A 23,201-nucleotide genomic window follows, 5' to 3' on the forward strand; every position below is an offset into this window, starting at 1 on the left:
GAAGTTTCCTGGATGTAAAGGAGGATTTGTTCCCATGTAGTTTAGATAAGGGATGTACCATAAATTATTTTCCAGTTAGTAGTATAGTAATATTGTTTTCTTTGTATATGTCGACATTGGTATGGCTTAGGAACTTACTATTACTTTTTTTGGTACTTGAGATGGAACCCAAGGTTTTGCATATACTAGAGAAGTGCCTTACCACAGAAAGGCATCTCTATCTCCTGCTATTTATTTGTCTGGTTTTTTAATTTAATAACATATAACATTTTAATCGGTTTTGTTAATAATTTGATTATTAGAATTGAGATATTGTTTAAGAATTCTACTTTTTGAGACTCAAAAGATGTCTCAGCAATTAAGAACACTGGCCTTAAAGGGAGTTTTTTCTTTTAGCTCCTGAACAGATATTCTGTGAAAGTTTGAGTAGAATTTTTTTTTTCTTTTAGTGATGACAGTGATTATCCTAGTGAACAGTTACTACTCTTTAGGCCTGTGCTCAGTACAAAGCAGTTTGGTTTTGGTTTCTTGAGACAGAGTCTCTCTATTGTGTAGCCCTGGCTGTCCTGGAATTCACTATGTAGACCAAGCTGGCCTTGAACTCAAAGAGATCCACCTGCCTCTGTCTCCTGGATGCTGGTGTTAAAGTCATGTGCCGTCATGCCTGGCCCCACTTATATTTCTTTGTTGTTATTGTTGTTGTTGTTGTTTTAATTTTTAAAAGACTATTTATATATTTGTTTATTTATTTATTTGAGGAAGTAGTTCCAGGGAATGAACCTGGGATTTGTGTATGGTTTTTTTCTTTGTTGTTGTTTTTAAGAAACCATGCCCAATTTATGAGGCACTGGGATGGGATCCATGGCTTCTTGAAGGCTAATCAAGCATGCTACCAACCAAGCTATATCCCCAGATCAGTTCACACTTAACATTTAAGTCACTCTGTCCTCCTGCCTCCTAAGCCTTGAAGGAAAGGGGCATACTGTCCCAAAGAGTTGGTCCTCTTCCAAGACTTTTGGGAGATCTGATCTGAATCCAGTTCAAGAGTCGTGGGTTATGACTGGACATGGTGGTACATGCCTGTGATCCCAGCACTTAAGAGGTGGAGACAGGAGAACCAGAAGTTTAAGGGCATCATTGGTTACCTAGTGAACTTGTGACCAACCTGAACTACATGAAATCCTGTCTCAAAATCCCAAACCTCTCCTTTTCCCAAAAAGAATCATGCATCAGTTGACTCATCATTAGCTCTCTTACTTATTCTTAGGTGCTCTTCTTTTGGGTATTGTTTTTATGGGAGGATACAGAGAGTGCAAAGGTCATTCCTAATGCCCCTGCTCCAGCTGAGATGTGTGAAAGTGCTTTGAAAGAAGTAGAAATTCCACATAGACAGAGGGAGCACGTTATGAGTAGTGTGAAGGTGATAATCTGCAACGTCAGCTCATAATTAATATGCTTGTGCAAGGAGTGGTCAGATTATGGGTAAGGCTGCTTCAACTGATATTTGTGAAAGTGCTTTGGAAAATGAAGAGCCTGTTAACAACAAAGGAGCCAGTTTATTGCCATTGTTATTAGTAGGGAGGAAGCATCATGTATCATTTATAAAACAATCACTTTTGTTGTTGTTGTTTGTTTTCTTCGAGACAGGGTTTCTCTGTGTAGCCTTGGCTGTCCTGGACTCGCTTTGTTGACCAGGCTGGCCTCGAACTCACAGTGATCTGCCTGCCTCTGCCTCCCAAGTGCTGGGATTAAAGGCACATGCCACCATGCCCAGCTAAACAATCACATTTTTATACTAATACAAATCTTAGATAGTGTCATGGTAACTTAGATTTAACCGTTACTTTTAAAAGCTCAAACAAATTTGTTTAGTATGTTTTATACAATTGTGGTAAAGATGGATGGCTCTTTGTACAAATATGAAATATCGTGGATCAAGTATAGAGTAAAAATTGACTCATTTGTTCATTGTCAGTCATATTTAGTAGCTAACTTCAGCTTAATTCTTCAGTTGTTATGGCTCATAACTAACCTCCACTCCATACTGCTATTTATTCATACTAATTAGTAGCATAAATTGCTCAGTGAAGCTCACAAAGGAAATTGGCCAAGACTAAGACTCAAATCCCTTAGCTCCCTGGGTTATGTGCCGTTAATTATGCCCTTATTACTATTATTATTTATTTAACATTCCTGTAACACTGTTAGAAAACTGCTTTAAATTAGTCCACTGTCTTTACACTGTTTAATTGGCTTCATCAGGGAGTTTCTGGCAGCTGATTCATTAGGGTCCAGATGCTAAAGAACTGTGTGTCTTTACAAAATTAGTAGTATATCACTGAATGCAGTGTGACCACACTGTCCTCTCCATCCCTTACTTGATTCTTGTTAGAACCTCACTAAGGCAGCTCTCTTCTTTAGGGAATAACCCAGCTTCCATTGCCTTTGCTCTTTGGCTTCTTCCATCCCGGTATTCCAGGTCATTTTCCACAAATAGGCTCATGCCTTATGCTGCACTAATAAAGAGTGGACAAGGCAGCTCCCCACTTGTTTAGGCTTGTTTTCTTTGTATTCTTCTTCAGTTCCTAATGATTCATGCTTTTATTCAGTAAACTTGTACTGAACATCTGCCTTGCCTTGGAGTCACAGCTCTGCAAATAAAATGTGGTGTGACAGGACTCCAATGGAGCTGTGTTCTCAGAGCTTTTGTGGTAACCCAGAGGATAGTCCTCAAAGTTCAATCACAAGTATGCCTTTCTCCCTTTACTTAATTTGCATCATTATTCTATGTTAATTTCAAACAGCTTTCCTGGTGTGTGTGTGTGTGTGTGTGTGTGTGTGTGTGTGTGTGTGTGTGTGTGTGTGTGTAGGTCGGGACAGAGATGCACGTGCTGTGCTATCCATGTGGAGGCTAGAAGATAACTTAACTTGCAGGAGCTGCTTCTCTCCTTCCAGCATGTAGGCCTTGGGAATCAGTCTCAGGCCTTCAGACTGAGCAGCAGGCACCTTTACCCACTTAGCTGGCTCACCAGCTTTTGCTTTCCCACTTTTAGACTTTATTGTTTCTATGCTGAAGACATTTTTTTCTTTTTCTACCACTGACATATCTGCTAAACACCAATTAAATAACTTATCAAATAAACTATTCTAGTTAGGAGTTACTCTGAAGTATGTGTAACATGCCTTCCTAAATTGCTATTTGATGTATTCATCAGTATGGCATCCATACTGAGGCCAACTTTCTTATAATTTTCCAGGGTTAGAAGTCTTGCCTTTTTTGAGAGGAGTGAGTTTCTCAGTTTTCTTTTCTTCTTTATATAACAAATCAACATTTGTTAATTATGTCTTTGTAATATGTAACTGTTTATTAAGATAATTTTAAAGTGCTCTTAAGTTCCTCTCAGAATTATTTATTTGCTTACTTAAGAAACAAAACAAAAGAAAGATCATATCTGATGTCATCTATCAATTAAAATAATACCCTTGATGTTTAAGGGCACTGCCACTGTGCTGATTACTTTTATGTTAACTTAATACAAGCTAGATTCATCAGAGAGCGGGGGCTCCAGTTGAGAAAATGCCTCCATAAATTCATGCTGTAGGCAAGCCTGTAGGGCATTTTCTTTATTACTGATTGATGTGGGACAGCCAAGCTCATTGTGGGTGGTGCCATCCTGGCTTCTTTAAGGATTGCTGTTAGTTCGAGGCCAGCCTGGTCTGCAAAGTGAGTCCAGGACAGCCTGAAGCACTCCTCCATGGCCTCTGCATCTGCTCTGGCCCCCAGGGAACCAACCACCTAGTTGAGATTTTGCCTTGGCCATATAAACCCTTCCTCCCTAAGTCGCTTTTGGCCATGGTGTTTCATCACAGCAATAGAACCCCTGACTAAGACACCCACTAAGATAGACAATTAGGTGCTCAGAGCTTCTCCTTTCTACATTTAAATGTGCAAATTCTGTTCAACATTATATACATATTCACTTGTGTGTAATTCTATTTATCATTTATTTTATGTATATATTATCTGATGAATTAGTTCTATAATATTCAATAAATCATGATTTCTTTTAGTTTGTCCAACTTGCTTGGCTCTAGAAACTGCTTCCTATAGTATCTTTACTCAGGTGGGGAAAAAACAAGTGGTAAAGTGGATAATAGAAGAAAGCCATATTTATAAGTCTGTATGTATTTCACTGTCTCTTCATATTGTATTTACTTATCTACTTATGTATATATAAAAGCTTGTTTGAGGTTCTGTCAGTGAAGAGCAGCTATTCCAATAACCTTGGCTGAAAACAGCCCTACTACATCAGGGATGCACATGAAGTGGGTGACGGAGGGAGGGGACACCTGCATAGCCAGGCACATCAGCCAGATGAACCCTGCCAGATAGCAGTGACAGATAGTAACAGACAGCAAAGATGGTCTTTCTTTTTTTTTTTTTTTTTTTGGTTTATTCAAGACAGGGTTTCTCTGTGTAGCCTTGAGTATCCTGGACTCGCTTTGTAGACCAGGGTGGCCTTGAACTCACAGCAAACCACCTGCCTCTGCCTCCCGAGTGCTGGGATTAAAGGCGTGTGCCACCATGCCTGGCTTCAACCTTTGAATTTTTTTCCAAGATTCCCTGCTCTTGACCTTACTTGACTAATCTTTGAATTTTTAAATCTGAAATTCTTACATCCAGAGAATAAAATTCTATTACAATTTACATCTTAGAATAACTATAAAGACTGAGAAATCGAACCCCTCTGCCCCCACTAGACATCCTCTGGCAGCTTTAGCCTCTTCTCTCTATAACAGAAGCTCATAACTTAGGGTATTTGATAGAATTTTAAACTTTTGCAGTTTTGTGGATGTATTTTTTTTTTCTGGTGAAAAGATAAATAATTAAATTCAATTGGATTTTAGCCAGGTCTCTTGTGGAAATGAAGATGATTAACTTTCTCCTGTTCCTGTTCCTTACTATGTACTATGTAGAACTAGGCTTCCCTCAAATTCACAGAGCTCTATGGTTTCCTGCCTCTGTAATGCTGGGGTTAAAGGCGTGAGCCGCCATGCCCAGCTCTCCTATTCTTTAAGCAAGACATGACATCATTCATTTTTTGAGAGGTAGGTCAGACCTGTTATCTCTTTCAGAGATGAGGAAATCCAGACTTACATCAGCTTGTTATCCAAAGTTTAAAGAGAAGAATTTGTGATTTTATAAACCACTGGTTATTCATTAAACCAGATGTGACCAAGCTTTTGATATATTCTAAAGAGTTTCTGGCTGCCAAATTTGCCTTAGACTAGGAAAAATTTTACAAAGATTGACTAACGACCAAAGAAACCAAAATAAGTGGGTTCCTGTGTTCTTTTAGTATTCCTTTAATATTAATATATTTTCCCTTAATATTTCTTTTTTAAAGATTTATTTATTTACTGTGTATACAATGTTCTGCCTGCACACCAGAAGAGGGCACCAGATTTCATTTATAGATGATTATAAGCCTTCATATGGTTGCTGGGAATTGAACTCAGGACCTCTGGAGAGTAGCTAGTTCTCTTAACGTCTGAGCCATCTTTCCAGCCCTAATATTTCTTTTTTAATCTAAATTTTTTATGTTTTGGGTGGTTTGCCTGCACATACATCAGTGTATCATGTGTGTGCTTAGTACCCAAGGAGACTACAAAGGGGAAGTAGCTTCTTTGGGAGTTACAGACAGTTGTGAGCAGCCACATGGTGCTGGGAATCGAACCCAGGTCCTCTGGAAGAGCAGCCACTACTCTTAACTGCTGAGCTATCTCTCCAGAACCCCCTTAGTATGTTTTCTCTTCTTTATTTTTCTAAGTATGTTTGTGCATCTCATGCCTCAGTGCATGTCTGGATTGCAGAGGATAACTCACAGGAGCCTGTTTTCTCTTTTGACTAGGTACAACTCAGAGAGTGAACACAGGCCTGCAGGCTTGGCTCCCAATTGCTGGCAAAGTATAATGGAACTTGCATCTAAATTACAAACGCTACTATTACATGATACAACTTTTTAAAAGCAATTTCAAAAACCATAAGAATATGCATGGCATTCAGTAAACTTAATTCTACTTCAGTTAGTCCTGAAATTTTCAGTGAAATAAAAAGCTGTATGCATTAAAATATTAATTCTAGAGTCATTAATTTTAATTAGCATGTATTGAGAACCATATGCTCAGAATAACTGCTGTGCTGAATGCATTATCTACTTTCACTTAATCCCCAAAACAACTTTATGAGGTAGGTGTCTGTAAAAGATCAAACAACTTGCTCAAGGACACAGTGTGAGCTCCTGAAGTTCTCTGCTGTTCATGCTAACAGAAGTGCATGAGCATAGCTAATGCCTATTAATAGGAAAATGGCTAATTTATGAAAACATCTTTTTTTCTTGATATTAAATACTGGGCATGACATTCTACTACTGAACCAGCCCATATACATCTGGATAAACAGTTTAGCCATTAAAAATAATGACTAGATGACTATGCTGTATCATGGAAAATGCATGCAATATGTTAAATAAAAAAGCAATAGAACATATTGTATACATTATGAATACATCTGTGTCAGAATATATAGGAATGGGTATTCTAAAAAGAATATAGTAATATGCCAACATTTATCATTGTCTAAATTTAAAAATGATTTCTATTAATATCTGTATGTTTGTGAACATGAACATATGTATATGTACACCACAGCACACATGTGGATGTCAGAGGACAACTTTCTGGAGTTGTTTTTGCCTTTCTCACCATAGATCCTGGAGATTAAACACAGGTCTCGAGTCATCAGGCTTGTGTGGTCATCAAGTTTACCCACTGGGCTACTTTGCTAATCCCAAGAGGTTGTATTATTGCTTTCCCCCCTTTCTCTATTTTTCACCTTTTCCTTCTGTTTTGTTTTGAGACAGTCTTTCTATGTAGTATAGGCTGGCCTGGAACACTCAGTCCTTCCTTCTACTTCAGCCTCCTGAGTGGGCATTACAGCTGTGAGCCACTATATCTAGCACCCTGTTCTTAATTTTCTAATTTCTGAAAATGAGCCATATTATTTCTGTTAAAAAAAAAAAGATTTAAAGCTAGGTCTGGTGATACATGCCTTTAATTCCAACACTTGGGAGGCAGAGGCTGGTGGATCTCTATGAATTTCAGGCCAACCTGGCCTACACAGGAAGTTCCAGGCTAGAGCTACATACCAAGATGATGATTGCAGAGTTTAGGTCCAGTTGCTATAGTGTTTGGTTTCTTCAAGAGACTCAGAAAACTAGTAACTATTGGTTTTGCTAGGCCTGACTCCTGTACTTTAGCATGGTACCATAATAGTGCTTGCAAAGAATGCAGCAGTAGGCCAGGCATGGTGGCGCACGCCTTTAATCCCAGTACTCGGGAGGCAGAGGCAGGTGGATCACTGTGAGTTCCGAGTCTAACCTGGTCTACAAAGCGAGTCCAGGACAAACAAGGCTACACAGAGAGACCCTGTCTTGAAAAACCAAAAAAAAAAAAAAAAAAAAAAGAATGCACCAGTAAATAAAGTGGCAGTATTACTGCATTTCTAAAAATGAGGCTAACTAAGACAACACAGGAAGAGCTCTTTTGATGACTGTGATTTGATGTTTGATGCCATTATTTACACTGTATATTATTCTTTTTTGTTTGTTTGGTTTCGGTTTTGGTTTTTCGAGACAGGGTTTCTCTGTGTAGCCTTGGCTGTCCTGGACTCACTTTGTAGACCAGGCTGGCCTCGAACTCACAAGGATCCTCGTGCCTCTACCTCCCGAGTGCTGGGATTAAAGGCGTGTGCCACCATGCCCGGCCACTGTATATTATTCTATATTATAAAACAATCCTAGACATACTTTAGAAAAAGAAAAACATCCAGAAAAACGATCTTTCAGAAATACTGCATCAAATCTTCCTTCACTACTTTAAACACAGAGGGATTGGTGATCATGACTGCATGTTCATAGAGTTCACCCAGCCAAGAAGCCCATCAACTGGGATGCGGTCCGTCACTCAGGTCTTGGACAAAAAAAAAAGGGGGTGGGGGTGGGGGACCTGGGTCACATATTATCATGAGCCCACACAAAGGGAGCATAGCCTGAGACTGGGTCACATATTATCATGAGCCCACACAAAGGAAACATAGCCTGAGACTGGGTCACATATTATCATGAGCCCACACAAAGGGAGCATAGCCTGAGACTGGGTCACATATTATCATGAGCCCACACAAAGGGAGCATGGCCTGAGACTGGGGTGGGGACAAATTCAGTTATCATTTCAAGCCTTCGCCTGTGTCTGTACAACCTCAACAGTCAGATTCGCCATGTGACTTAAGCTACTGCTTATAGTTGAACAGGGAAGCATACGGCTGACTAAGGAGGAGGCTCATGCAGATAAAGGAGGAAGCAGAGTTACCACATTACATACAGGTGGACAAGGAGGCAGGTTTAAAGTCAGTTGGAATAGCCGCTAGGGGAGCAGTCTTCAGGCTGTAAATAGGTGGGGAGAGCTATGGCGGCCATGTTCTACTTGGAGCTCACCACCAGCTGGCTGGCCAGTAGGCTCCTGGGATCCCCTATCAGCATCCCGAGCCTTTTCCAGCCTGTCTGTGGCTTTGACAAGTGTTCACCTAAATATCCTGCTCAGGGTTTGCTGAGAATTTCACATCTTTAATTTTAGGAAAATTTGTCCATGATTTTAAAGTACTTTTCCTGCCTTGTTCTACTTTTCTTCTCCTTCTGGGACGTCTAGTATATATAATTTAGGCTGGTTGATATTTTCCTTCAGTCTTTATTCATTTTATCTTCAAAATTTTCAAATTTCTGTTCTGTAGGTGAGAAAGCACAGCGTTAGGGAAGGGAGATGGCTTCTTACTGTGTTGCTCAGACCAGCCTCCAACTCCTGGATTCAACAGTCTTCCTACCTCAGCCTTCTGAGTAGCTAGGCCTACAGATGCATTCCACCGTGCCCGGCTTTGGGCTGTTTGTTTGTTTGTTTTAACTGGTCGTTAGTGATTTCAGTAACTCCTCTGCTATGTCTACATTGCTGATAAACCTACTCAGTGAATTCTGTAATAGTATTCAACTTTTCAGTTACAGAATTCCCATGTGATTTTCTTTTCTTTGTTTTTTTTTTCCTGTGACGCATACTTAGTTATCACTAAATTTTATTACACTTATTTATTCATGTGTGAATCCAGGTACATTTGTGTGTGAGCAAGTATATGGGTATGTGTGTACCATAGTGTGCGTGAAGGTCAGAGGACAGTATACACGAGTCAGTTCTCTTTACCACATGGGTTCTGAGGATCCAATCAAGTTGTCTGGCTTGGCAGCAAGCACTGTTATCTACTGAGTGATCTTGCTGGCTTTCACGTTTATTTATATCAAAGCTCTGGGGGAATTCCTAAACACACATACACACACACACACACACACACACACACACACACACACACATATTTCAGCTGTGTGTTGTATGTTGTCCTTTTGTCCTTTGTCTCAGTAAACCTTTATGAGCCAGCAGTCTGCCAGTTTCACAGACCCTCTTGCCCCGGTTTCACTTGGGAAGGTAACAACTCAAGCATTGCATCATACACAGTAGTCAGGATGTAGCTTCTGGCACACTATGTGTTTATTTTTCATACAGCTTTTCAAGCTGGCTGAGGCAGAGTTCTCATCTGAACACAAAGACTACATGCTTGCCACCGAATGTTCCCTCCAATTCATGCAGTAGTTTGACAGTTTTTGTTTTAGATTTCTGCTGAGGAACTGGGCAAAAATGATAGTTTTCTGACCACTCCCAGCTGTGACACCCTTGGCGGCTGTGGTGTTGAACTTTCTGCTGGGCCGTGAGGTCCAGGTCTGTCTCTGGTCTGGTTGCCATCTAGCAGATCAACTCAAACGTGTCTGTCTTCTCACTTTGTCAGGCTCATAATCTTGGCACTTGAACATGACTTCTTTGGAATGATGGCTTAGGAAAAGACCCATTTGATTTTCTTTTCTTTTTTGAGACAGGGTTTCTCTGTGTAATAACCCTGGATTCCTGAACTCACTTTATAGACCAGATTGGCCTCAAACTCACGAAGATTCATCTGCAGGTGGATCTCTGAGTTCCAGCGTAGCCTGGTCTACAGAGCAAGTTCCAAGACAGCCAGGGTTACACAGAGAAACCCTGTCTTGAAAAAACAAAAACAAGGAGCTGGAGAAATCGCTCAGCAGATAAGAACACTGTGTTCTTCCAGAGGTCCTGAGTTCAATTCCCAGCAATCGCATGGTGTCTCACAATCATCTATACCATCTAATGCTCTCTTCTGTCATGCAGGCGTGTATGCAGATAGAGCACTCAAATACGTAAAAAAAAAAAAAAAAAAAAAAAAAAAAAAAAAAAAAAACTTTTTTAAAAACAAGAATAACAACAAAGCCAAAATCATTTGCTTTTGCTCCTGAGTCCTTGGATAAGTTCAGCTAACATTTAATTGAAACTATTTATTATAAATGGACACATTTATATTAGAAGCTTTGAAGTCTCCCTTCAAGCCTGGCAGTGGTGGCATGTCCCTATAATCCCAGCACTCAGGAGGCAGAAGCAGGCAGATCTCTGTGAGTTTGAGGCCAGCCTGATCAACAGAGTGAGTTCCAGGACAGCCACGGCTACTCAATGAAACCCTATCTCAAATAACAACTCTCCCTTTAAAAAGCCTTCCCCAGTTTAGCATCTGCTGTGCATGACTATCTTTTGAGCCAAGAACAGCCATTTTGCAAAAGGACTATCCATCACAGACAGGCATGTTGACTGTACATTCCTCATAGAGGGGCCAAGAGCGTCACTAGCCCCTTACTCGAGTGCTTCCTACCACTTAGTGTACAGAATTCTGTTTTAATTGCACAAGGTCTTAGGGAGGAGCTAGCATATATACACAGGGAAGACTAGAGGGGAGGAGCCTCCGTCTATGTGACTACAGGGAAGCCTTCATGCCTGCTGGGTGGGTAAAGGCTTTTCAGGAGCACCTACACTCCTATAAGTAACCTCTCATCAATACTGTGTAAGGAACCCAATAAAGTCATTGGTACCCCAGAAGAAACTTGGGTAGAATCATAGTTCTGTTTGTTAGGGAAAGGGGTAGATACTGTGTATGTCTACCCACTTGGAGGAATTTTAGCAACACTTGGCATAGTTGGCAAGGTAAGACAAAACTGAAGATGGGTTTGGAAAGAACAATGGTAGTGTCTCTGATATGGAGAATGGGATAAATATTTGATGTGAAGTGTGTGTGTGTGTGTGTGTGTGTGTGTGTGTGTGTATACAAGGGGTTGCAGAGGAATTTTTTCTTATTTATTTATTTTTGGTTTTTTTTTCCAAGACAGGAGTTCTCTGTATATCCCTGGCCATCCTGGCAGAGATTCACCTGTCACTGGCTCCCAAGGGCTGGGGTTAAAAGCATGCACTATTTCACCCAGATAACCATGTTTCTTTGCTTGTTTGTTTTTGTTTTTTGTTTGTTTTCAAAAAGGGTTTCTCTGAGTAGTCCTGGCTGTCCTGGAACTCACTCTGTTGACCAGGATGACCTTGAACTCGCAGAGATCTGCCTGCCTCTGCCTTTCAAGTGCTGGAATTAGTGGTGTGTGCCATCACCACTGTGCAGAGGAAATTTCAGCATGGTTTGTCCATATATAGCTTGAGGCAGGGGCATGGTTAGTGCAGATATGAGTGGGACATGTGTCTAAGGTAAAGCCACCAAAGGAGGATTTTAGCTGTGAGAAATCCCAGGATGGTAGTCTTCTTCAAGGTGGAATGGATTGGTGCATTTGCTTGGTGTTTGGGTCCACCTCGGGAGTATGGAGATGCTCTGAGAACTGCCAAAGGTCTAGAGCAGGCTTTCCATGCACTGGGGACAGAGCAGCCTGTAATAAGAAATCTATCTGAGGTGGCAGCCTGAGGGAGCTTGCAGGGATAATGAGGGAACTGCAGCAAGAAAGGAATTGAGGCTATTAGCTGCAGCATTGGCTTTAGACTTATTGAGTAAATTGGATACAATAAGTGGAGAATGGACTTGTTGGGCTGCTGTTTTTTTTTTAAAGCTAGAAGGCCCAGGTTAGACCAGTATTGCAGAGTCCCTCCTGGGACTCTAAAACCTGGAACAGGCCATGATAAGGAGTCAGAGAGTGATAGGGGGTGAACTAGAAGTAACTACTGACATTTAAGTCTGAGAATTAACACAGAGGAAGGCAAGGTCTATGATTCAGCACACTGCTGTTTTAACAGTGGGCTGCTGCAGATGGTGGTACTCAGAGAATAGTCAGCCCCATAGCTCTTGGAGCTAGGGAAGACTTGCAGACACGGCAGTGAGTGGGCACCTCCCCACCTGACTTGTGAGGCTGTGGGACATGGAGGCAGATAGGATCAATTTGAGTTCTACAGAACAGAAAGGTGGAGCTATATTACTGTCCACACCTCCTTGAGACAAAAGCTTTACAATCTAAGGCAGCACGAAGGGAATCAGTCTCTGAAGAACTGCCTCATCTGATCCATCGGGGATGTCTGGTTACCTCTAGCTAAGGTCCCTGTGAATATTAGGGGCTGGAAAACAGCAGGAGAAAGGCAGACCCACTAAGGAAATGGGACGTGGGAAGCAGTGTTTGACGTCCAGGTCTCAGGCTTAGACTGCACTGTGTTTACAGGAGAAGAAAGAAAGAAGCTGACTCAGCAAGGATCATGAGGCTGGTGTGGAGTGTTGTGAGCAGTGCTGAACCCTTGTAAGGCATGGCTGTATGCAGCAGGAGAAGCTTTGGCTGATCTGAAGCTCATGGCAATCCTCCTGCCTCCACTTCCAGAGTGGTGGTGTTATAAGTGTGTACCACCACTACTTCCCTTGACTTGTGATCACTACTATTTTTCTTGTTTACATTTCCTTTTTTGCACATTTTACAATTTTTAGTTTATTTGTTGTTGTTAGGGTCCCACTCTAAGGTCCTGGATTATCTGGTATTCTTCAACTATGCCAGAATGACCTCAAACCGAAGGAATCCTCTGACTTCAGCTCTGAGGTGCTAGGGTTACAGCCGTGGTTCTCAACTTTCCTAAGGCTGCAACCTGCCTCTCTTTCCCTCTCCCTATTCCTGGGCTTGCTTCCTTTCTTTCTTTTTTCCCTCCCTCCGTCCCTTCCTTTTCTCTGCATGGGCTATAAATTGAACCAAGGGCCTTATATATGGTAATCAAATGTTCTTCTGACCTCTTGGCTTGTTTATTTTGTATTTTTGCTTGTGTGCTTAGCCTTTAATGGCTGACCCATCTCTCCAGCCCAAGTTTCTTATTCTTTTTTTTTTTTTTTTTTTTTTTTTTGGCTTTTTGAGACAAGGTCTCTCTGTGTGGCCTTGGCTGTCCTGGACTTCCTTTGTAGACCAGGCTGGCCTTAAACTCACAGCGATCCACCTGCCTCTGCCTCCCTAGTGCTGGGATTAAAGGCATGCACCACCATGCCCGGCTGAAGTTTCTTATTCTTTTTTTTTTTTTTTTTTTGTTTTGTTTTGTTTTGTTTTTCGAGACAGGGTTTCTCTGTGTAGCCTTGGCCATCCTGGACTCACTTTGTAGACCAGGCTGGCCTCGAACTCACAGCGATCCGCCTGCCTCTGCCTCCCGAGTGCTGGAAGTTTCTTATTCTTAATGGTAGTTTACCTATCTTAAAAGTCTAAGTCCCAGCACTTGGGAAGCAGAGGCAGGTGGATCTCTGTGAGTTTGAGGCCAGCCTGGTCTACAAAGCAAGTTCTAGAACAGGACTACATGGAGAAACCCTGTCTCTGGGGTGGGCGCAGGGGGTGGGGTGTGCAGGGAGTCTATGTGGAGCAGGGGAGGTGGCTTAATGAGGACCTGAGTTCAAGTCCCCAGAATCCATGTAAAAAGTCATTCTTCCAAAACCCTGTCATTATAGGAGATAGACAGGAGGGTGTGTGACTTGCTGGCTGCTACCCCAGCCCCAGAGTCAGCGTAAGGACTGTTTCACGAGAATAAGGTAGAAAGTGATAGAGCAGGACACCTGACACTCTGACCTGGCTGGTGGGCACGTGTGTGAGCACACACACTAATTTTTAAGTCCATACTAAGAAGTTGAGGGTGTTGCTCAGTGACACAGCATTTGCATAGCATTTGTGAGATCCCGAGTTCCATCCCCGGTACTTCAAAAAAGAGGTGGGGAGGGAAGAAGGCCCAAAATCAAATTTAGTTTTCTTATCTTTGAAGGTGTACATACCAGATCATCTTTTTAAAAAAATGAATATATTCTATGCCATACAATAGCCTCTTTAAGATTTATTTATTTATTTATTTATTTATTATGTATACAGTACTCTGGCTGCACGTACAGCTGCAGGCCAGAAGAGGGCATCAGATCACATTATAGCTGGTTGTGAGCCACCATGTGGTTGCTGGGAATTGAACTCAGGACCTCTGGAGGAGCAGTCAGTGCCCTTAACCTCTGAGCCATCTCTCCAGCCTCAGATCATCTTTTTGCACTAAGTTTTACTGATCAGAAATGTAGCTCCCCTCTCTGTTTCTGCCTCTTCTATTATTGTGTCTGTTGCCAGGTAGGGTGAGGTGGTGGAGGTAGTGCATGCAATGGCATAAATGCAGAGATCAGAGTGCAACATTGTGAAATTGGTTCTCTCCTTCCACCTTTAGGTAGTTCTGGGGATCAGGTCACCAGGTTTCCACAGCAAGTGTCCTGATCCACTGAGCCATAGCCCTGGCCCTAGCTTATGTTTCTTTTGACTCATTTTATTTATTCATGGTTCCCATAGGTTTTAGGGGTTTTAAAAATCTTTGTTATTTTGTTTTTTTTTTAAAGATTTATTTATTTTTAAAAAGATTTTATTTATTTATTATTTATCCAGTACTTTGCTCCCATGTGTGCCTGCAGGCCAGAAGAGGGCACCAAATCTGATTATAGTTGGTTGTAAGACACCATGTGGTTGCTGGGAATTTAACTCATGACCTTTGGAAGAGCAGTCAATGCTCTTAACCTCTGAGCCATCTCTCCAGCCCCTAAAGATTTATTTATTGTATATAGAGATCTTATTATAGATGGTTGTGAGCCAACATATGGTTGCTGGGATTTGAACTCATGACCTTTGGAAGAGCAGTCAGTGCTCCTAACCTCTGAGCCATCTCTCCAGCCCTAAATCTTTGATATTTTGAGTTTTGTTGTGATATGTTTAGTTCTATCGCTTTTAAAAACATCTTATCTTATTATTATTGTATTTTTGTTATGTGTGTATTGTGACTGTCCTCCAAGCCAAGCAACACACACACACACACACACACACACACACACACACACACACACACACACCATAGAAGGGCAGAGAGGAACAAGAGACTCACTTGAGGATCAGCTGCTCCCATCACCTGTTGTAGGTAACTACTAATTGTGCTCAGTCCCAGGAAGGAGCTAGAATATGAGGGTTGAGGAAGGCTAGGGAGAAGGTGTTTCATCTATGTGGCTGCAGGAAGTCATTGGTGGTGGTCAGAGGACAACTTTCTAGAGTCAGTTATCTCCTTCCAATGTGGAATCCAGGGATATGACTCAAGTGGTCAGGCTGGCAGGGCAAGCATCTTTAACCTGGGGTGGTGGTGCATCTGTGGTTGCTAAGAATTGAACTCTGGACCTCTGGAAGAACAAACAGTGCTCTTAACCTCTGAGCCATCTCTCCAGCCCTCAGCCTGCTTTCTTATAGAACCCAGGACCACTGGCCCAAGGATGGAACCATCCACAATGGGCTGGATCCTCTCCAACAGTAAATAATTAAAGAAAATGTCTTATAGCCAGATCTTATGAAAGCATTTTCTCAATTAGGGTTCTCTCCTTTCAGAAAACTCTAGTTTGTGCATCAAGTTGACATAAGACTAGCCAGCACACGGTGGTAGCTTACATTTTGTTAAACCAGTATCATCATTTGGTAGATATTTTAGTTCTATTTTGGGTAATTATGAATAATATTTCTAAAAATCATTTATGCCCTGATTTTTGTTTTCAGTTTATTCTCAATTGGTTGAACCATTTATAAATTTTTTTAAGATTCATTTTTAATGCCGGGCGTGGTGGCGCACGCCTTTAATCCCAGCACTTGGGAGGCAGAGGCAGGCGGATCGCTGTGAGTTCGAGGCCAGCCTGGTCTACAAAGTGAGTCCAGGACAGCCAAGGCTACACAGAGAGACTCTGTCTCAAAAAACCAAAAAAAAAAAAAAAAAGATTCATTTTTAATTTATTAAATGTATTCATTTTATTTTATGTGTGAGTGTTTTTTCTGTATGTCTGTATGCGTATCTCATTCTTTTTTTAAAGATTTATTTATTATTATTACTATGTATACAGTGCTCTGCATGCATGTACATCTGCAGGCAGAGGAGGACATCAGATCACAGTATAGATGGTTGTGAGCCACCATGTGGTTTCTGGGAATTGAACTCAGGACCTCTGGAAGAGCAGACAGTGCTCTTAACCACTGAGCCATCTCTCCAGCCCTGTATGTGTATCTCATAAGTATTTGATGTTTGTGGAGTCAGAAGAGGGCACTGATCCCTGGAACTGGAGTTCCAGATGTGGGCACTGGAAATCAAACCCAGGCCTTCTGCAAGAGCAGTAAGGCTATTAGCCACTTAGCTATCTCTCCAGACACCCATTTATGAGGTTTTAATGTCAAACATTATATCTCTAAGTTCTAAGATTTCTAATAAGGTTTCCCCCTTTGCTTTTTTTGTTTGTTTGTTTTGTTTGAGACAGGGTTTCTCTGTTTAGCCCTGGCTGTCCTGAACTCACTTAGTAGACCAGGCTGGCCTTGAACTCATAGAGATCCACCTGCCTCTGCCTCCCAAATGCTGGGACACAGGTGTACACCTTCACCGCCCAACACCCCTATTACTATTGGTTTAATTTATTACAGTGTGTTCGTGTTTCATGGCTTCTTTGTCGAAGGTGTAGATATTTATTTTAGTGTCTCATTTTTAACTCCTCAGATACAAGTGTTCTTGTTTGCTGTGTTATACCTTTGATAGTATCAAGCTTTGTTGTCTGATAATTTAGAGTTAATCAACCATGATCTGTTTAACTTGAATACATCCCATGTTGACAACTGATAGGTCAGAGTTTCTCAGGGTTGTGAGCCCTACCCTTGCATGCTTGCATGGTGTATGTCTCGGATTGTACTTTACCTGGGTAGTGAGACAGATGCGAAGCTCCTGCACAGCAGTAAGCCGTCTAGTTCTGAGTCCTGTGGCTGCTTACATAACCCAGCTAAGGCCTTTGTCACACAGCAGTGATGTGGCTACCAGCTTTCCTTTGATCTAGCCATCCCTCAAGAGAGCAGGCAGTGTTTGTTTCATGCCCTGGTACAAGTGTCAGAGGGCAGCTTGTAGGAGTCCATTCTCTTTTTCCACCGTGTGGGCCTGGGGGATTGAGCTCAGACTTAGCAGCAAACAGATAGGCCTCTTTCTTTTTGTTTTCCATTCTGGACTAATACATTTTTCTTTTCCTTTTTTCTCCCACTATGAAGATGTCTTTATTAAATTTAAAAACATTTGTTCTACAGTGTATATTTGAACATGAACATGAGATTTCAACATAGGTTCAATGTATCTTGAAATAATGTTTATATTTAACTCTGGCTGCTCTATCTATATCTTGTTTGCTTGGTCGTTTCTTTTTTGGTATGTAGAATGAGATCGTTTCCATAGAATTTTTCTTTTTTCTTTTTACATCTTTTGTTGTTGTTGTTTTTGTTTTGTTTGAGACAGGGTTTCTTTATGTAGCCTTGGCTGTCCTGGAACTCCCTCTGTAGACCAGGCTGGCCCCAAACTCATAGCGATCTGCCTGCCTCCCAAGTGCTGGGATTATAGGCATGCACCACCACCACCTGGTTTGGAGTCAACTTTTTTGTTTCTTCAAGACAGGGTATCTCTGTGTAGCCTTGGCTGTCCTGGACTCACTTTGTAGACCAGATTGGCCTTGAACTCACAGCGATCCACCTGCTTCTGCCTCCCGTGTGCTGGGATTAATGGCATGCACCACCACCGCCAGCTAAGAGTCGACTTTTTTTTTTTGAGTCGACATTTTTTAAAGTACAGAATTTATTTTTTTTAAAACAATTTGTTTTAAATAGTTATTAAGATTATTCTAAATAATTTAGAGACATTTACAACCCCTTTCTCCTGCATTGACATTCCCTTCACTTTTTGTACTATTTTACTAATTTAAACAAATGTCCCTTATTTCACAGAAAAGTAATTGAATCAGAAAGAAAAAGGTTTCCCTAAGTAAGCTAGTTAGTCAGTGATGAACTTAAGACGCAGAGTACCCAGGTTCAGTGGCAAGGTCAGTGAGCCTCCATGCATCATGGCCTTGCTGCCATTTTATTCAGGGCGCTGTGAGCTGAATTACATTGTCAGACTACAGTAACAAGAAAATGTTACCCACTAGCTTGGCTCATGGTGGTGCATGCCTGTAATCCCAGCACTCAGGGAGGCAGAGCAGGTGGATCTCTGAGTTTGAAGCCAGCCTGGTCTACAGAGCAAGTTCAAGAAAGCCAGGGCTACACAGAAAAACTTTGTCTCAAAAAACAACATTTTAAAAAAAGGGGGAGAGGAAGGAAGGAAATGTCATACATTAAGATGTATGTCTAGATTTTTTATTTTTTTATTTTTATTTTTTTTGGTTTTTTGAGACAGGGTTTCTCTCTGTAGTCTTGGCTGTCCTAGACTCACTTTGTAGACCAGGTTAGCTTTGAACTCACAGCAATCAGCCTGCCTCTGCCTCCCGAGTGCTGGGATTAAAGGCGTGTGCCACTACATGTATTTATAGCTATTAGACTTTTAAAGTTGAATTAAGTTGTTATAGTGGCTTTATTCTTTACAGCTTCTGAAGGGGTTACTTTATAAAATGGGAAGGTTTTGTTTTGTTTTAATTTGGGTACAGGAAATAGAAGAAAAAGATGGGTATACTTTGATGTTCTCTTTGTTGTGGATAATCCATGCTTCTCCCAGGTGCTTTGTGGAAAGCTAGCGCTGAGTCAACACATACAAAACACCAACCCGGTGATTCTTAAATTAAAATTGGTGAGAATTTGAGATTGTTAAGGACTACAATATTTTAAAAAGCATATGCCTGAACAGTCATTTTTGAACTTTTTAGTTTTCAGCTCTAAATTAGTTCCCTTAATGGGCTTGTGGGTTTTTTGTTTTGTTTTTGTTGTTGTTGTTTATTTCTTGAGACAGGGTTTCTCTGTGTAGCATTAACTGTCCTGGACTTGCTTTGTAGGCTAGGCTGGCCTCAAACTCACAGCAATGCGCCTGCCTCTGCCTCCAGAGTGCTGGGATTAAAGGCGCGCGCCACCAGTGTTGGACTTGTGTTTATTAAGTAATAAATCAATTTGTCAAAAAATGAAGGACTAGAATGTCTTGCTCTGGACATGACATGGAAATTGAAACTTCAGATTGGTTTAACAAATCTAAAAAAGTAAAAACATGAGATTAGGTTTCTTTCCTCCAGAAAGTAATTTTAGATATAGAAACAATTTTCTGCTCTATGACCAGTTCTGTATTTTATGTTTTGCAGGTAATCTTTCATCAGGTAAAGGTCTTCTGGGCTCCCATTGCTGTTCTGATCTGTTGCCATTCCTTCTCATATAGAAACACAGCCTGTACTGCCCGGGTTCTCTGTAGAACTGACTCTGGCTTCAGAGGAGGGGAGCCATCCTCAGGACACATCAGATGTAGCACACAGCCAGATCGTTTTTGAGGCAAGTTTTGTTGTGGTTCTATATACTCTGGTCATTTGGCTCCTATTTTTACACAATTACAATTACAGGAAAGAAAGCTTGGTTCCATCACAGTTTGAACATATGTAAAATAAAGAAGTTGTACAGACATTAGATGACCCAGGAGCTTCCAAAGCACTAGTATCTGTGTTCTGCTGAGAGGCTGAGATATAGAAGGTGACCTAGGGTTGCGTTAGCCTAGGCTTCCATACAAATACCTTGGATTGGTGGCTTAAGCAACAAAGGTTTATTTTCTGACAGTTCTGGAGGCTAGAAGTCCAAGATCAAGATGTCGTCTGGGTCAGATGTGATAGTTTGCATCTTTAACCTCTGTACTTTGGAGGTTAAGGCACCAGGTCAACTGAGCACTGGCAACAGGGTGGTGGATCTTCCAGTAGAATAAAAATTGATTCCGGAATCAGCGAGATGACTCATGGGTAAAGGCACTTGCCACCACATCTGATGACCTGAGTTTGATCCTGAGTCCTACAAGGAGGAAGGTGAGAACCAACTACACAAAATTTTCTTCTTACCTCCATACATACAATAAATGAGCATAGTAAAAAGTTATTCTCAACACAGATCTCATTTGAACAAATTTTTATTCAATTGGTTTATAGATCTATAAATGAGAATACTTGCCTTCTGTTATCTTTAGTGATTTTTCTGGTCCCCTATCTCTCCTTAGTTGAAAGTAATAGGGATCTAAAGAATTAGAATGGGTTAAACATTCTTCCTAAGGCCAGGTGTGGTGACACACACTGGCAACCACAGCACTTGGAAGATGGAGGCAGGAGGAGATCAATTCAGAGGCACCCTCAGCCACACAGCAAGCTCTAGGCTGGCTTGAGCTGTATAGGAACTGGTCTCAAAACAAACAGAACCCAAAATCTTCCAGGAAGTGCTGGGAAGTATCTTTCCATGTTTGGGTAGCTGCATATTCCTTCTGGAAGGAACAGGCACAATATCAGGACAGCTGGTGCCCTGGCTGTGCCTTATCTTCTTTAGGGGAGTGAAAAGTAAACAATTAATGGTTAGTCAGCTCTGAAACTGCTGATGCCAAGAAGCAATAAAAAGGTGATTCCAGTGAACCAAGGAAAGCAATGCTAAGAATTAAGAGCATGTGATTCAGCCAGTCCGAGCAAGTAATAACTCACATGACTAACAGTCACAAATATTTAAGCCTCTGACACCTCTATGAAGTGGATAGAACAAGGATTATCACTCCACTTTACAGATGACAAAATTGAAATTCAGAAAATATGGCCGACTGCCCTATGTCATATGAAAGTAGAGGAATTAGAGCTTACTCTGCCTGGTTCATAGAGGTCAAGCTAGTTCAATACTTATTCATTTAGAAGCCAGTGTCTGTTCAAATTAGTCACGCTGAGCTAGGTCTCATGGGTACACATTCTTAGGATGTGTTGTTTGTTCCTAAGGAACTTGGAATATAAAGGAAAGATGCACATGTCAACAGATGTTACACAACAGCATGATATATGCCTTAACGAGGCAAGCTCTGAGTGCTGTCCTAGCACAGACGAAGGACACCTAATCCAACTAAGAGGCATCCCTGTCTAGGGTCCTGATGATACTGAAGAGCAGATTTGAATTTAGATCAGTTAAGCTCTAGACATAAGAGCTTCTGACACATAAAAGAATTAGATAATAAAGTTTCTTTCTTTTCTTCTTCAAAACCATTTCCTTAAGAATTTAAGTATGAATAAATCAACTATTTAAAGTACATATATAATATTTAGAACACATAAAAAATACTCACAATACATATAGTGATACATTGGTATGTATCTTTTCCAATTAGAGTAAGGCATTTTGGTTTAAAGCAGTGGTTCTCAACTTGTAGGTCATGACCCCTGGAGGTGTCACGTGACCCTTTGACAGGGGTCTCATGTCATATATCCTGCATAACAGATATTTACATTATGATTCATAACAGTAGCAAAATTACAGTTATGAAGTAACAATGAAAATAATTTCATGGTTGGGGGTCACCACAACAATGGGGAACTGTAGTAAAGGGTTGTGGCATTTGGAAGGTTGAGAACCACTGGTTTAAAGTTTCCAGAATCAATTCTAAGATATAACTGTAGAAACAGCTAAAGATGAGGGGAATCAGGGCCGATGATATTGAGAACAAGGAGTTAAGACTAAATTATTGCCTAGTGTGCTCATCTTCTTGGCAGGAAGATCAGTTTTGCTATCCTCGGGGTTGCACCCAGGGCCTCAAGCATGTTGAAGGAGCAGTCTGTCACTGAGCTACACACCTAGGTCCTTGGTCATGTCTTTGGATGTGAAAGTCAGACTTGAAGTACAGAGGGGATCTGTGAGCTTAGTGACCAGGAGTAAGCCTGTGCTGGAGATGAGAGGTAGGAGGATGGATGGATGGATGGATAGATAGATAGATAGATAGATAGATAGATGGATAGATAGATAGGGAATATGAATAGTGTAGCCAGGTGACGTCAGCCTCAAAGGAGCAAGGAGTCCTTAAAGCATTATTTCAATTACACCTCCTTGTCTCTAATATCATATAGCTCTTTAAGAGACATTTAAATGAAGAGAGTGCCAAAAATTTCATTGTAGGATTGTGTGTGTGTGTGTGTGTGTGTGTGTGTGTGTGTGTGTGTGTGAAGGGTGAAGTAGCAAGATTTATAGCAAACATTAGTTGAGACAGACATGAAAAGACTATACTAAATGATCTATTTACCTTGGTCATATGAAGAAAATTAATCTCTGAGAAATGCTTCATGTACAAGATATAGTGACTTTAGTGTTTATATGACTCACTGCATTAGGCTGGGTAACGCATCCCTCCAAAACAGTATGACTTCATAAAACCTTAAGAAATGTATCCAGATTTAAGCGGGGTGTGATAGCCCATGCCTTTAATCCTAGCATATGGGAGACAAAGGCAGGGAGATCTCTGTGAGTTCAAGGCCAGTTTCATCTACATAGTGAGTTCTAGGACAGCCAGGACTATGGAGAGAGAACCTGTCTCAAAAACCAACCAAACAAAAAAGAACTTTATCTGGTTTTACATTTATTTTTTAATAGTATTAAATAATAAAACAGATAGAAATATGTATGTGTACATACATATGGAATATGCATGTGTATGTACAAATATACAATGGAAAAAAGAAAGCATCTTCAACAAATGGTACTGGTCAGATTGGATGTTGACATGTAGAAGAAAGCAAATAAATCCATATCTATCATCCTATATAAAACTCAAATCCAAGTGGATCAAAGGCCTCAACATAAATTCAGATATACTGAACCTGATAGAAGAAAAAGAGGAGAATAACCTTGAGTGCATTGGCACAGGAGACAACATCCTGAACCGAACACCAATAGTGTAGA

General features: G+C 41.0%; 1 protein-coding gene across 6 annotated transcripts in view; it reads left to right on the top strand.

The window, feature by feature from the left end:
• TOP6BL (TOP6B like initiator of meiotic double strand breaks) overlaps positions 1-23,201 on the top strand; it is a 74,605-nt gene that overhangs the window by 7,670 nt on the left and 43,734 nt on the right. For all 6 annotated transcript variants that reach the window (XM_084773101.1, XM_084773099.1, XM_084773098.1 and 3 more), the window contains one exon: positions 19,690-19,799. In XM_084773101.1, coding sequence (XP_084629227.1) covers positions 19,690-19,799 — 110 coding nt within the window. The remainder of the gene's footprint in view (positions 1-19,689; positions 19,800-23,201) is intronic.

The sequence above is a fragment of the Acomys minous genome, assembly GCF_964271855.1.
Source record: "Acomys minous genome assembly, chromosome: 2".
Classification (NCBI taxonomy): Eukaryota; Metazoa; Chordata; class Mammalia; order Rodentia; family Muridae; genus Acomys; species Acomys minous.